Here is a 14,938-nt window from a genome sequence, read left to right as displayed (position 1 = left end):
TAAATTTTCCAGTTGAGTTAAGCCAGGAAAGAAACAGTCATAATCTCTACAGAAAACTCTCGTCTAAACTATATTTTGTGTTCATTAATTTTGAGTCAGAACTTTAAAGTCTCTTGGTAAGATGTTAGGTTGTTTCCGATTCATAGCTAGTAAGAAACTGATTTAAAAATTATTTGGGAATTGCGTAAGCTACGCCATTTTTATTTGTTTTTTTTTTTTTCTCCCAATATTGTTTTGCATTTGGTTACTTCTCTACTCCTGAATTGAAGTATTACGATAATTTACGGAAGTCCTTGCTTCTTTACAGATATAACTACAAAATCGGCGACGTCTTTCGTGAGCTGATGGGCTGTACTAGCACGGGAGGCGTGGTTGGTACTGAATTTTCACAATCAACTAGAAATAAAGGACGTTGTACAATACTTTAGCAAATGCTGCATAAGTTTTTAAAGCCAACACTTTGATGTAAGCGCCTTTATCTTTACCTACGACTGTATTGTTAGTTCACGGGGCGTATGCGCAACGCGCAAAGCGAAATTTTTGAGAACGTGTCATGAAATGGGCCAAGTGCAAATGCAGAAGTAGAAAAAAAGCCAAAAAAGTTTGCTGCTACATTGTTGTAGACCAGTCCCGGCCCGGGCATCACCACGTCGAATACACTATTCCCGCTTTCCTGCTTGCTCATGCATATTTTAGCATATTTTTAGTGTTGACTGTCGGGCAATACTCTGGACGCTGCAGTACTTGCAGTTGCTGCATTTACTGCCGAGTCCTTTGTTATTATTATTACAACATTTTGCTGGCTGCTTTTGTTTAAGGGGCCCCTTTGTGTTTGCCCGCTTCCTTTCCTTCCTTTTGTTTGCTGCCGTTTTAAATGGAAAACGAACGCTTCACCATTGCAAATGGCGAACGTTTGTGAAGCCATTGCACCATCTCTTTATAGCCATCCCGAGCATCTCATTGACAACTTTCGTTCATTTGAATTTCAATTTTGAGCAAGCACTTTGCTATTAACTTGAAGCAACGAAACTTTGTCCCTATCTAGATGCTTCAACTGAGCGGCTGCAAGGAGCAGGAAGAATGCACCACACACCAAAGGCACACACATATAAATCTGCCATTGAATAATTGTTTTTGTTACCAAATAGACATATTGAAGAATTATTTCTCGTGGTACGTAAATAGGTAATTATCCCACCACAATTTACAATACATTTTATGCAAAAAGCAAAAAACAAAAAACCGAATGAATAAAATGCTGGTATTAACAAAACGGCAATAGCGTTTAAATAAATATTATACGACTATAGTGAATAAATAAATATGCCTAATTGTAAGACATACACATATAAAAATACTTTAACGTTGTGATCATTTCAAGAATTAGTTTTAAGCACGAAGAAAATAATTCAAGTGGAAATAAGTCAAGTAAAATCTCAGCCGAGTGCTCCCAAACACACTTAAAGGTACTTTAGACAGAACAAATAATAATGCAAATTTATAAGAATTTCTTTTTTCCAACAGGTAGTTGCATTTACTTGTATCATTTCGACGACTATAGATTCTTCGTTTATCAATTTTATGAAAACAAAAAATGCAATAGAACAAATAATGTTAGACAACATCAAATCATAATCAAACTCGACTGCCATAAATAACTACACGTTATTCAAATTTTTAATATAAAATCATTAAAGCCATAGATATTTAAAAAATCAATGAAAGTTCTTTAGCCCCCAATATCTTAATAAAAACGGCAGTTTCTAACCTTTAGAAGTAATTTATTTCACTCCTCAGTTAGCTGACATAAAAATATTTGTTATCAAAGACTGATAAACAAATAATATTTAATTATAAATTATTCTTTAATTGACATTTTAAAACTTACGAAGCATTTTTAATTATACATGATGTTCACATTTTATTTTCTTCAGTCAGTTAAAACATACAAATAAATCAAAATTATTTTTTGTACTTATTTGTTGATGCTATTAGATTTTGAATTTTTTGTTAGGTGTTTTTTAAATTCATTTTTACAAAAGTGTCTGCAGCTCAGGCTAAAGTGTAAACGATCTAAATATTTATACCAGAAATCAGACTGCCTTTCCTTTAAAGACAGACAACATTTCGCCAAAATATCGGCAGGAAGCTGACCCATTTTTATAGAGTTATACCATAAAAGGTATATGAAAAACCCAAACTGGGTTTTTAAACTTTTTAATATACAATACTTCGAGGATACTGTAATTCAACGTTTGATTTGCTTCACATTTTTGTAACTTTTAAATGTCTTTTAAGTCCTACTTTAAAAACTTTTTATCCTTTATATGCATTCCTTTTAAGCTCCTCTTCTTTTCAATCCTCTTAAATTTATTAGTAATAGTACTATAGTCCTTTGCAACTGCCTGACTATTTTTAAAAGAGTTTCATTGCAATGCTGCATATTTGGCATTTCCTCAAATCGATTATGAACAAAGTTTAGCGTAATGCCTTATGCTAAAAATAAGCAAATATTTCGTAGACTAAACATACAAATAGTTATTATATTAATTTATAATTACATACATTTAACAATACACCTATTTAAGCGCACAAAAAAAAACTGATTGTGTTATTATCTTTAGAGTTATGTAATTAGCTAACAAATAATTGAAAAATTGAATGCCCACAGATTGTAAAACCATAGGGATATAAATCGTTTGCAATAGTATATATTAATTAATAATTAAAAGTTCTAGTAATAAATAAGCTCAACATAATTACATTTCATTGCAATTAGAATTTCTTCAGTACAGTTTCAAACTCTGTTCAAACATACAAGTATTATTTAACTCAACACACAACAATAAGAGTATTGCAAAACAAGAAGCAATCAAGGCTGACTTTGTATATAAAGATTTCAAGAACTATGCATTAAACTACAGTATACTTAACTTTAACAGCAATTAAAACTATCATCTAAACTTAAAGAAACACCGAGCTGATAAGCGGATGGGTCTAAAAAGCCCGCTCATGTTTATGTGAACTAAACAAAAAATTTGCATTAGAAATGTGTAGAAATAAACATTTTTAGAATTTAATTAAAGGGTAACATGTAATAGCGATAATAATATTTAAAGAAAGCAGATTTGGCGCCACCTTAGGTAACAAAATAAATAAATCATTTAAATACATTGTCTAGTGTGCTGGCTTTGATAAAAATATATATTCATTATGGAGCTACTAAGAACTCATTCAAAAGCTCATAAATACTTAGTTATAATGTAATTATAAAATAGTAGCTTACGTAATTGCTTACTTGTTGAAATTATGGGTTTTTTTTAGCTACAATACATACATAAGAAATTAAGTACAATGCACAATAAGTTTTTTTGTTCTGCTTGTGGATTACGCTTTCTTTGTTTTATTAAACAAAAAGCATTTGACTGCAATATAAACATAAATTAGTGATGTAAAGTGAGGTATCGAATCATCTGAATATTCAAATACAACTTAAATGATACTTATTCCATTTGAGGCTTCCTAAATGTTATTCAAGGATCCACAGCACTAAGGCTTAACATTTATTTATTAACCTTTTGCCAATCTCCGATTTAGAACTAATTTAATGAATAGTAACCATATAATTATACACAATTTTTTCTATCCCTCTCATTTGTCTGATTAATTCCAAAATGTTAAAGCTAGTATAGTACGTGAAGAATATACGTATTTTTTTAACAGATCAAAAAAAATGTTCCTTTTTTTATCATTTTACAAAAATACATAAATATAAATATTGTGTTCATAAGAGCAGAGGTATGCTAATAGAAATACGTAAAGAAACTTCAGTAATTTTAGATTTAAGATCGAATGGTGTTGAAACATTGCCTAGATTATTTGTTTGTTCTGTTCAATATTATTAATTGTTGTAATCGGGAAATAGTTTTTTATTAACTTCAAATATTTGCTTCGAAGCTTACATTCTCATTTCTAAGGCACCTATCGACAAATTGAACTCTAAACAATTATTTTACATTTTTTCGAATCCCCTGTGATGATTTTCTTCTATTTACGTCAATACTATAAAATCATTTTCTTATGTTCATGAACCAAATTATGTCGACCCTTTGACATCACTAATAGATAACTGTTTTCGAGAATGATTTTGTTTATGATTCTGAAGTGAAAGTAGACGAGTAAGCAATGCAATAAAAATAATAATTATGCATTAAGTATAGTAATATTCATGCATACGAGTATATACAAATAAATACGAATATGTATATGTATTTAGTTGAAGTTTTTTCTTATCATTTTCAACATTTACGGATTCGTCAAAATGGCTGTTAATTTTTGAAAAAAACCAGAAAACACGTACGCTAAAAACGAAAAATAAATAAGATAACAATAATTTAAAATAAATAAATGCAATGCATAACACAAATATTGTTAAAATAACATTTATGCGAGGCATTGCCTGCACCATTCAATAAAAATAACAAATATTAAATATGTAGGATAAAACAATTTAATACATAAAAGGAAATGCTTAATCCGCTTGTTGTTTGTTCAGAGCGTTAAATAAAAAGTAATATGCTTTATTTAAGCAAATACTCGTAATAAGCCTTAGTAACGTAACTATTTAAATACAATATATGTATAATAAGTCAACATAAGCCGTGAATGATCTCTTTTTTTAACAAAACACAGCAGCGGACAGTTGAGGATACTAATCGTTATTTAATTAACAGGAGCTATGCACACACACAGTAACTTAATAATGTTAAACAATGCAAATTGAAGCCTCAAAAAGTAACGGAAATGATATGTACCATATATGTATGTCTGTATGTGCTTCGCGCACACCATTTATAAGCTTGAAAAACTTGCAGAAAAAATATAACGACGACTAATCCGTTTAGCAATGTAGACACGATTTTGAAAAGCAAACATAAAAGGAAAATAAAGTGATACAGAAATGTATAAAACATTTGTTTTATTTATTTGTTTTTATTTTTAACATATTTTTAATATTCTTACAGTGGCGTTTTTATTAATAAACTTATTAAGCTCGCAGCTTCGCTTAGGTCATGGTTCTTAAACAGTATGTTAATATTATATATTGCGTTTCGGAAAACAATAATCAACATATCTTAATTAAAATTTTTCAAGATCTAGTTTTGAAATGTTCACCCTTTAGTAAGTACATTTTGGCATTATAATCGAATACAATTTTTAAATACTTTATTAGTGTGAAACTCGTCAATTAAAAGAGTTTGTCTTACGTTTACTGTTTGACATTTTTAGCAAACAGCTTTAAAACACATAAAGAATCGAAAGAATAATTTCAAAATCATTCACAGCGCAATTATTCTTTTTTTTATTTTGATCAATTTTTTAATTTCTAATATAACTACAACTTTTTGGATTCACAGTTCCCCCAATTCCTGTAGTTATTCTTTGCAAATCAGCCAAAAATAATTGATCTACTCATAGAGGTTTGTATTTTCCCGAAACATTCACATTTGTTTAGAGTTACTTTTTGTCAAAACCATTTCATTTATGTATTTGCCATAATCCCTAATGTTCTGTTAAGGGATTTGAACATTTAGGATCGGCCTTCCACTGTGCTAAAAATATTTGAACTAATGCCAATTAATTAAATTAGAACAATTGTTGCTTGAATTTCACAAAAAAATGATTTATTATCTAAAATCTTACGTAGCTAAGTGCCAAATAATCTACAATTGTATTTTAAATCGCATTATTACATATGTATGTATTGCTCTAATTGCTAAGTTGAAGTCTTATAAAGAAAGGACTGTTGTTGTTTTAAGTTGTATTTGCGACAGCATATTTAAACAATAAATACTAAACAGTACAAGAAATCGGCAATCGGAAGATGTGAACAAAGACAAAGATACAACGTTGTAGATTGTAGTGCAAGAGGACGTCAAGGGAGTGGTGATAACAATTCTTAAAATTAAAATTAGGATTAAAGCGATAGCGTTCGAAAGGCATAACAAAACTTGTTTCTGAATTAGAGCGATTGAAATCGAAGAACATATACTTCATACCCTAATAATCAGACTGGATCGTTAAATGAGTGATATATAATTATAAAAGCAAAATGCGAAATGATGACTTTTCAACTTATATCTAATTAATGGCGCATCTTTGTTGGTCCTTTATCACTGAGGCGACGGCGACTCATTGCTGCTGAAGGTGCGACTACGACTGAGTCTGCGGGCAGCCTCCGCCATGGCTGCCTGCTCGCTTCGTCCATCGGCGAGATGTTCGGGAAGGCGCAGGATGTCGTTAAGCTGTTGTTTTAGTTGTTTTGTCTGCGGCCGCTGCGATGGTTCCGTCGCAAGCATTTTCTGCAGCAACTCATACTCTGCTGGATAGTTGTTGACGAACTCCGCCGGGTAGTTGCCATCCCGCAATTGCCGCAATGTCTTAATACGCTCCATTTCGGTGCCAAAGAAGACATGCAGCTCAAAGAAAATCAAACCAAGCGAATAGATATCTACCTTGAGGTCATAATGTCCACCACGCAGCTGCTCCGGCGACATATACAGGTGTGTCCCCACCTGCTGGGTGTGACGAGCGCAGGACGGCAGGCCCGTACCGTCGCCACACTCGGTCACCAGATTGGGAATATCCGACATGTCGGTGACCAAACCAAAATCGCCAATCTTTATTTGGCCATCCTGTGAGAAGAATATGTTGCTCGGTTTCAGATCCCGATGTATTAAACCCTTCACGTGTACATAATCGACCGCATCTACTATCTGATGGAAGATGTGAGCAATGTGCGAGGAGCGCGCATCGGTGGTATTATCCCGCAGCCAGTCCCGCAAACTCTCCTTCCGACACAGCTGCATCTGTATATAGAGATACACCTTGCTGGGCTTACTGACGCTGTTTCCGCTGAAATTTTGATTGGCTGCGCTTTGTGTAGGTGTTGAAAACGCCGGCGGTTGGCTACCATTCTGATTGTTGTTATGGTTTTTAGCCAAAGCTAGGGTCAGCGGTTTGGATTTGGCAGAACTGGGCAGCTGGGAATGTCCATTGTCGTTCAGATCGTCGGTATTACTGTCTTTGGAGCGCACAGATTCGATTTGAAATGAGTTAGACAGCTGATGCTGTGAGTAGTTTATGTTCTTAAGATCAAATGACACTGAATGTATGTCAATAGAAACAGAAGTGCTCTTTCGGCGGTGAAGTGGTGGCGTGCTTTCATCATCTTCATCATATTCGTCTTCCTCATCATCGTCATCCTCATCATTTTTATCACGCATTGCTGCCGACTGTGACTCGCTACGAAACACAACACAAGAGTCCTCATCTTCATCGTCATACTCTTCCCTGATATTATGCAAGCCAGAGTCTTCATGTCCATACTCATGGCTACAGGCCGTGCTTGTTGCCGCATCCGAGACCCATGAGATCAACTGATTACGTTTATCCTGTTGATGCTTGGCCCATCCATCTGCCAGCGATGGCAATGTGCTACCATCGGGAGTCTCGATTTGTATCGATGTGGACATCTCGTGGGCCAGCAACTTGCGATCCTCCTCCTCCTGCCAGCCAACAGGCGGTGTTTCCACCCACGACTGCAAAAGAAAATACATGTTGAATAATTTAATTTGTTTTTAAAAATTCAAATACATATTTCTTTTATAGCAATTAAACATTATTCTGCAGTTTACTATTCGCAAAACTAGGTAATTGTATAGAAGTAAACACATTTCTATTAAACACTCACGAATGTATACTGAAGAAAGTATTTCAATATTATTTTAATCAAAAGCATTTGTTCTTTCCCCTGGTAATTACTAAACGCCCTTTTCCTTTCTTAGAATCCAGATTAGGGATTCTAAGTGTTTTGGTTTGGAAATAGAATATTAAAATAAATATATTACATTTCGATTGATTAAGAGTGAAATCATAAATCAAAACGAACCATCTATACATACATTATCATAATGAAAAAATCTATTGTATGCAATTTAATTCATAAATTGAACCTCGATTAGAAATTTTGATTAGGAACAACAATATTATGTAATTAATTTAATTTGGAATTAGTCTGTCGTTGGTCGACATGTTCTCATTTTCGGTAACGGCAAATAAAATATTACGTTAAATATTTAATTAATATAAAAATAAGAAACTTTGCTTAAAATTGGTTATGCTGTTGTTTAAAATGGTTTTTTATCTTTATGTAGGTAAGCAGCATTAAACAAACCCAGCTAGTAATTGAAACTTATTTTTAAGTGGCACAACTTACATGGAAATAGCGCACAATATTCTGATGCTCGCACTGGGCCAGGGTCCGTGCCTCACGCAGGACACGTTGTCGCGATGTTTCCTTGTTTGGCAGCGTGATGCGCTTTATGGCATATTTATTCTCGTCCAACTTATTCTTTGCCTCGAAGACAACGCCAAAGCCACCACGACCCAAGCACTGCATCAGCTCGAAGTCTGTTTGGAAACGTGAGGTGAATTGTTCGCCCGAATGTGTGGTTGACTCGGATATCGAACGCTGTGCGCCAGTAGAATTGAGGGGCAAACTAAAGCGATTGCCTCTAGAAAGAGGCACCACAGGTCCCAACAAGGCCTGCGTCGATGCCTCCGTAGCTTCAATAGCTGTTTGTACTGGCACATGACGCTCAATGACAAGATATTCCCGTTCCACTCGCTGGTTGCGATGGCCCATAAACATGTTCAGCAGTACGGCGGATGTAAAAGCAATCACCACGATCTCCTTCCACCAGAACCACAGCGATAAGATTACGACATTCACAGGCACATCGAGACTGAGGCCCAAATCCTCATTAATGGTGCGATTGTCGGTGGTTTCGTTGCTCGACTGTGTATCTGGCGGAGTGTCCTGAATAGCTGGAAAGCCAGTGGGTGTCTCATTAGCGCCACATTCCAGTGCACCTCCCTCGCCCTCCCATTGCGTCGCTGTGTAAAAGAAGAAACCATTGCCGTTGACAAATTCCGAAGCATTCAGCACGGATTGTGCGGCCACAGCAAAGTTCTGATCATCGTAGGGCACCAACTCTCTCCCATTGCTGTTGTCATTATCATCGTTTGGCGGCAGTGCCCCAGCCACCAAAGCCTGTTCCTCGCTCTGAAATAGCACCAGTGAGTTGCTGCTGGCCGCTATGGGTCGCCATGGTATCTTGGGCATGTGATTTGTCTCCGAAGTCAACTGTTGATATAGCTGCGACTTATCCACAATTTCCTGTCGCAGCTGTACAGACTCTTGTATGTACAACTGCTTCTGATACATGCCCAGATACATCGCAGGTGATCGTCCCGGCATTGGAGCCTCAAATATATCATCCTGATCCTGTTCCCACAGCCACTGCGAGGAACTAAATAGATCGATGGACTGCAATTCATCAGCTGCATTCGTATGCCAGGCACTGACGATAGGATGATCGAACTAAAATAAGTTAAAGAGAATCCAATTAAAACGAAATTTTTATTTTAAGATCAATGATGGTATTTTTAAAAATAACGATTAAGACGTTAAACATGTGCAAACCGGTTTTTTGCATACCCTTTACCCGCCCATCTTTCCAGTCCCCAGTCCTTGACCTTCAACAAACTTTGCTGCATCAATCGTCTGTATGGCATAGTGCTTTGATTTTGCTGATAATGGTGAATTAATTTGGTATGATATCTTATAAAGCAAATAAGTTTCTGGTACTAAGATTATCTTTGCATGATCAGACCTATGGGAACTATATGATATAGTCCAACGACTTTGTTGAGCCACCGCAATATGTGATAAGGCTTTATACAAAACGAACAAAAACAAAATTTGTACTCCTATCTGTTATGTTTGAAATGTTCACGGTGTTCGTACAGTCGGATAGAGGATCAACGGGCAGATGTTTATGCCTATATTGATGCATTCAGATTTTTTTGGTTTTCACCCATTCACCCTTGGATGTCAGGTACAAAAATATGGTTCTTAAATAAATTATTTTCTTCTGTCAAGCTCCGTTTGGATTACCTTGTACTTCCATAGCATTGTATGTGGCTCGCTCTTGCTAAATGCACAAATCACGCCCTCCGGGACAACCACCTTAATGTCAATATCTAGGACAGCCAACTCCAGTTCGCTGCGCTGTTGGTTAGGGCATTCGGCAGCCCTGACTACATCCAGCTCGTGCTGTCCCACACTAAAGTTCCAACGTTCTATGCCCGTGCGAGACTCCACTGCGCGCACCGTTTGGGTTTGACGACGCACCACAATGACATCGTCCACCAATGGATCGTGCGCCAAAATGTAACCAGATTCATCACGCAAATGATCTTCATTATTGGCGTCATCCACGTTGTCAATGGTATCGCCCATATCGTCATGGATGGCACGTCCTCCATCCGTCGCATTCACACAGCCATTCAGAGAGCATTCGTAGAGCAGCTGACCGGTACGCACTGAGACGCCGTATGTGCGCGTCTCCTTGCCCCCAGATATAACAAGATCATCCGAAAACTTGGAACTCGAACTAAGCAAGTGGTCGGCGGTTATGGGTATAGGATCTATGGATTCGCCGTCAAACTTGTAGATGCCGCCACTCAACGAGGGAATCATGCGAACAAACTGTCCGTTGTTAGTGAGCTCGAGACGATGTATGCTAGATGAGATGAGTGCCCCGGGTCCGGTGGGTATGCTCCAGCGCACTTTTCCCGACCTCGCTATATCGAGGGCTGTCAGATGTCCATCCAGTGTGCTTATATACAGCAGCCTGTGACGAGAAGGCAACATAAAGAGGCATTGTGTAACAAAGATTTCAACGAAAATATTTCTTTGACAAAGATTCACATAAATTTGAATAATTTTTTAAAGCTATACATAAGTTTCAATTCCACGTGAAAAGGACAATAAAAATATTCTAGAAAGTGATATAATTAATTACAATTTTTTTAAACTAGCATATTACCAGAAAAGTAAGAGCTTACAAGTTGTTGACAGATAATGATAAATTTGTTAATAATAAATAATTAAATTTCATATTATTTCACATAATACCAAATAAGTTAAAGAACATTTTTTTACGTACATACTTATGTACATACGTTTGTAGTCAGTCCTTGTTTTGTAAACTAAACTAAGTTTAATAAATAATATATAATTTAATAATCAGCTGTTTAAAGCAAGAAGAGATGTAAAACCCTTTCCCATCACTCAATAATTTCTCCAAAACTAAGTTTACACAAAATCCATTGCAAATAATTCTCAAAATTAGATTACTAATCAGCTGTTTAAAAAAATAATAAACTCAATTGTATTTGGCGCGCCTTCAAGCTAGTTTACGGCCATGACCTAATCAATAAACTCACTGTTATCAACACGTGCTCTATACATACATATGTACATATTTCTACATATGTATGTATGATATACAAATGTCATACATACATATATATTTCGCAAGCAATGCACTTTGCAATTGCATCATTCAGCACGGCATGGGCACAGGACACGCATACATATATACTCGTAAATATGTATGTATGTATGTGGGGGAAATGGGAGGTCCAGCACGAAAAGGTTAGTGGGTTACAAATGGCAGAAGACCACATCAGCGTTGTGTCAGCTGGAATGAACAGCTGATTGGGGCAACAAGTGTTGGCTACCCACATTGATATATGTAGATATACGAGCGCACACATACATACGTTGAAAAAAAATTATATGCGCGCGTGTTTTGGCAAACACAATTGGTATACGGAAGACGACGGCCCCAGAAGATGGCGCACGACGCTTGCCAAGTTGTTTTCTTGTTGTTGCTGTCTGCGTACAAGCGTGTGAAGCAGAGGCGGCAAGAATGGTGAAATTCAAATTTCTTTTTAACTAAGCTTACATACATACATATGTATGTAATTGAATGCAAATACAAAGCAACAACTAAATAAAGTGGTTTTAATTTAGCAACAAACAATTATTAAGTGTGCTAATTGCACAGTAGTTGTTAGCTAATTTCAATTGTTGTACTAAAATGAAAACAACACAACTACACATGCAAGCTTATACACACATACATACATACATACACATGTCGGTGTTAACTATTGTCTGTCGTCGACTGTTTTTGGCATGACTCACTGCATTATTGATAAGCACTAAAAATTGGCAGACGCGAAAACAAATTTTTATAAAATTAGTTTTTTTTTTATGCTTTTTGCAAAACTTTTGAATTATGCCTATGCGTTTGCTTAGCTCCGCCTTTTTTATCAATGCGTTCTACTGCGTTTCTACTTTCGTTCGCTCAGGAATATTCGAGAACATTTATATTGCCTTCGTAGTGCCCTTCGGCGACAATTAAAGCAATAACTGACGCCAGAATCTTACCTGCGTCCAATTCTGCGCTCCTGCTGCTCCACGCAATAGGGAATGGCAGCAGCGGGGGCGGTAGGGGGCGGATGGCTTTCCTGTCGTTGCAGATCTGCATCAGAATGAGTGGGAGTTGCGGTTACGGCGGCAACAAGAGATGTGAGCATGGCGAGCTGAAGAATGAGACGTTTGCCACGACGCTGTTCGATGAAGCTGTTCAAATCATGTTGTATTCCCATTATACGCGATCAACGTACATATAAATGTACAGCGATTCGTCGTACGCGTTTCTCCAACCTATTTAGCTATTAATTAATGCGTGTGGCGAAGGTTTGGTGATTGGGGTCTTTGGTTTTGGTGTAATAGCAGCAGTGGCAGCCATTAAAATTAGCGCACATTGCCGCATTCCTTGAATGCGAACGGTGGGAGGAGATGTACACTGAACGATAACGAGTATTTTAAACTAAAGTTATTATGTTAAAAATGTTTGTTTTGTTAATTATTAACACCGTCCGCGACACGCTGCCTATACAATTGCGAAACACAGAATGCTTCCTGTGTTGCCACCTGTATGAAAATATGACATTTCATGTCAGCCCTGGTGTTTTGTTTACGTTTTGTGTCTGGCCATACCAATCTGTCAGCACTTTCATACACATTTTCGGCAGCCTCTTAAATCTCAAATACTGCATTCGTTGACAAAATTCAAAAACCACAAATTGTTTTCATTTAGCTTTATTCATATGCGCACCCGGTTTAAACTTACTCAAATAGTTTTCGTCTTAAACATTTTTGTATAATTACAGCTAACAAAAATTTGTTAACGGAAAATAATAGAAATAATTTTTAGATTTAATAAATCTACTTTTTGGATGAAAGAAAACAATACACTAATATTTGCAGGTATGCATATGGGATGCGTGCCATTTGTAAATTAACATATTTTCCGTTTTAGTTAAACTGCTCGATGTGGTTGGAAATTAAGTTAGATTGCAGTGTAATAAATACAATTAATCAAAAAATGATTTTTAAACAATAAACAATTCTTTGCACAAGACGCCGAGCGACAACTCAATAGTAGTAGCCATTTCGCAAATCCATTACAAATTGAACTCAAATCACCAACTAAAAACAATATACACTAACAAAATTTGATCACTAAAGTCAAAAGTGTGAACTCAAAATATACATATGTATGATTGCTGCTTTTTCATTTCTCTTGTTGGGCATGTTATCTTTAGTTTTTAGTTTTTGATTCAACTCCTAGTAGTCCTCAATTGCTATGATTTGTGGTGGTTTAGCGCTAACCGCCGCTGCGGACGGCGCTGCCACCGTCGCTCCTACTGCTACTCCTGATACTACTGGCGACCCCATATCCTTGGTCGCTGCGTTGTCGCTTGTTGTTGCTCCTCCTCCTGCTGTTGCTTGTGTTTCCGGCGTCTGTGCGGCTAATTGTCACTTCGCACTACCGCCGATGCCTGCAGACGATGCGCCCGCCGGATCGTTGACACGCTGATATCGCGGCTTATTCCGTGTGAAGGGCAAATACTTATACTTAATCATATGCTTAATTTGTCGCTTCATCGTTATGCAGAACAATGTAATAAAATACATCACCAGTATGGGCCAAAATACGGGCACATTGAAGAAGTCGAAGAAGGTGCAGAACACACCAATCATTGTACTCTTTGTCACCGACAGCCAGAACTTGAACTCGGGCAGGCGGCGTATGAATGGCCGGAACTCTTCATTGCTCCGTGTTGGTAAGTTTGGACCCTCATCCTCGTCGTCTTGCGCATACGGATCAAACTCCGGATCTATTTTTGGCGTTAGAAATGCAATAAACAAGTTCAGGTGATAGATACCCAGCGCATAGCAAATGATGTACCATCCATGGTAAATAAATATGCGGAGGACAAAGAGCAGCACAAGAAACCCGGCAAACGTCCATCGCAGACGTGTGTGTGGTGTCGAACGATCAAGTGTAGACTGGTAGAGCTGCAATTAAGTTCCAGATCACTACTTTTATTGGTCATTCAATAAGGACACTTGGAACACTCACCTGGGACAATCGTTGAAAGAACATCCTTATGCCACCGCCGCCACTTGACGTCGTGGCACTTCTTTCTTCATTCATCATGGCTGGCTCCCACTCCTGTGATCGGCCAGTCAATTTGCACAAGTACGCCGATTGAAGGGAAAACTCGCAAGGCACTAACACAAACAGGTGAAGTCTATTCACTTTTTAATTAATTCATTGCCGTGTTCGTGTTCTCTTGTTTTCTAATCATTTGCTCTTGTTCTTTCTTGCTTACTCTCGCCAAGCGTAGAGCACTTTTTTTCCAGCGCCTTTTTGTGTTTGTGTTGGCTTTATTCTAACTGCCTACGCTGTCAACAAGTAAACAAATTTCTGTTCTAGCCGGTAATTTATTAATTACGAAATTCTTGAAACTAATTTAATTAAAAAATCACAAAATTTTATGTCGGCAATTTCTGTTCTTTTTTCACGTACACGTCATAAGCCAAGTACGTTCTCTCACTCACTCTCTGATGTGTCAAAACTGCAGAGTTGCTTTCGCCAGTGCAGTG

General features: G+C 36.9%; 3 protein-coding genes across 3 annotated transcripts in view; 1 reads left to right on the top strand and 2 right to left on the bottom strand.

Annotated features, from left to right (window-relative positions):
* Positions 1 to 1,338, top strand: part of LOC115623365 (ras-like protein family member 10B) — a 69,021-nt gene extending 67,683 nt beyond the window's left edge. Inside the window, 1 exon segment of the mRNA XM_030517651.1 lies at positions 308 to 1,338. Within this exon segment, the coding sequence (XP_030373511.1) occupies positions 308 to 428 (121 nt within the window). The 3' untranslated portion in view covers positions 429 to 1,338.
* Positions 1,339 to 5,662: 4,324 nt separating this feature from the next.
* LOC115623733 (eukaryotic translation initiation factor 2-alpha kinase) lies at positions 5,663 to 12,852 on the bottom strand. Its single transcript, XM_030518243.1, has 4 exons — positions 12,368 to 12,852; positions 10,022 to 10,760; positions 8,279 to 9,445; positions 5,663 to 7,601 (listed from the first exon to the last, which is right to left on the bottom strand). Exons 1-4 carry the CDS (start codon positions 12,586 to 12,588, stop codon positions 6,174 to 6,176), a joined length of 3,555 nt encoding a protein of 1,184 aa, XP_030374103.1. The 5' UTR covers positions 12,589 to 12,852; the 3' UTR covers positions 5,663 to 6,173.
* Positions 12,853 to 13,552: 700 nt separating this feature from the next.
* On the bottom strand, positions 13,553 to 14,864 carry LOC115623592 (protein RER1). Its single transcript, XM_030517992.1, has 2 exons — positions 14,412 to 14,864; positions 13,553 to 14,347 (listed from the first exon to the last, which is right to left on the bottom strand). The coding sequence occupies exons 1-2, from the start codon at positions 14,487 to 14,489 to the stop codon at positions 13,805 to 13,807; spliced, it is 621 nt and encodes a 206-aa protein (XP_030373852.1). The 5' UTR covers positions 14,490 to 14,864; the 3' UTR covers positions 13,553 to 13,804.
* Positions 14,865 to 14,938: the final 74 nt, after the last annotated feature.

The sequence above is a fragment of the Scaptodrosophila lebanonensis genome, unplaced genomic scaffold (genome assembly GCF_003285725.1).
Source record: "Scaptodrosophila lebanonensis strain 11010-0011.00,11010-0021.00 unplaced genomic scaffold, SlebRS2 tig00000053-arrow-pilon, whole genome shotgun sequence".
Classification (NCBI taxonomy): Eukaryota; Metazoa; Arthropoda; class Insecta; order Diptera; family Drosophilidae; genus Scaptodrosophila; species Scaptodrosophila lebanonensis.
The sequence above is the reverse complement of the archived record's forward strand: the minus strand, read 5'-3'. Positions and strand labels throughout refer to the sequence as shown.

Coding starts and splice junctions, on each gene's coding strand:
- LOC115623592 (XM_030517992.1), bottom strand. CDS start 14,489: ATGATGAATGAAGAAAGAAGTGCCACGACGTCAAGTGGCGGCGGTGGC. Junction 14,348..14,411: donor TCTTTCAACGATTGTCCCAG/GTGAGTGTTCCA, acceptor ACTTAATTGCAG/CTCTACCAGTCTACACTTGA.
- LOC115623733 (XM_030518243.1), bottom strand. CDS start 12,588: ATGGGAATACAACATGATTTGAACAGCTTCATCGAACAGCGTCGTGGC. Junction 10,761..12,367: donor GAGCGCAGAATTGGACGCAG/GTAAGATTCTGG, acceptor TTCTCGTCACAG/GCTGCTGTATATAAGCACAC. Junction 7,602..8,278: donor ATATTGTGCGCTATTTCCAT/GTAAGTTGTGCC, acceptor TTTCTTTTGCAG/TCGTGGGTGGAAACACCGCC.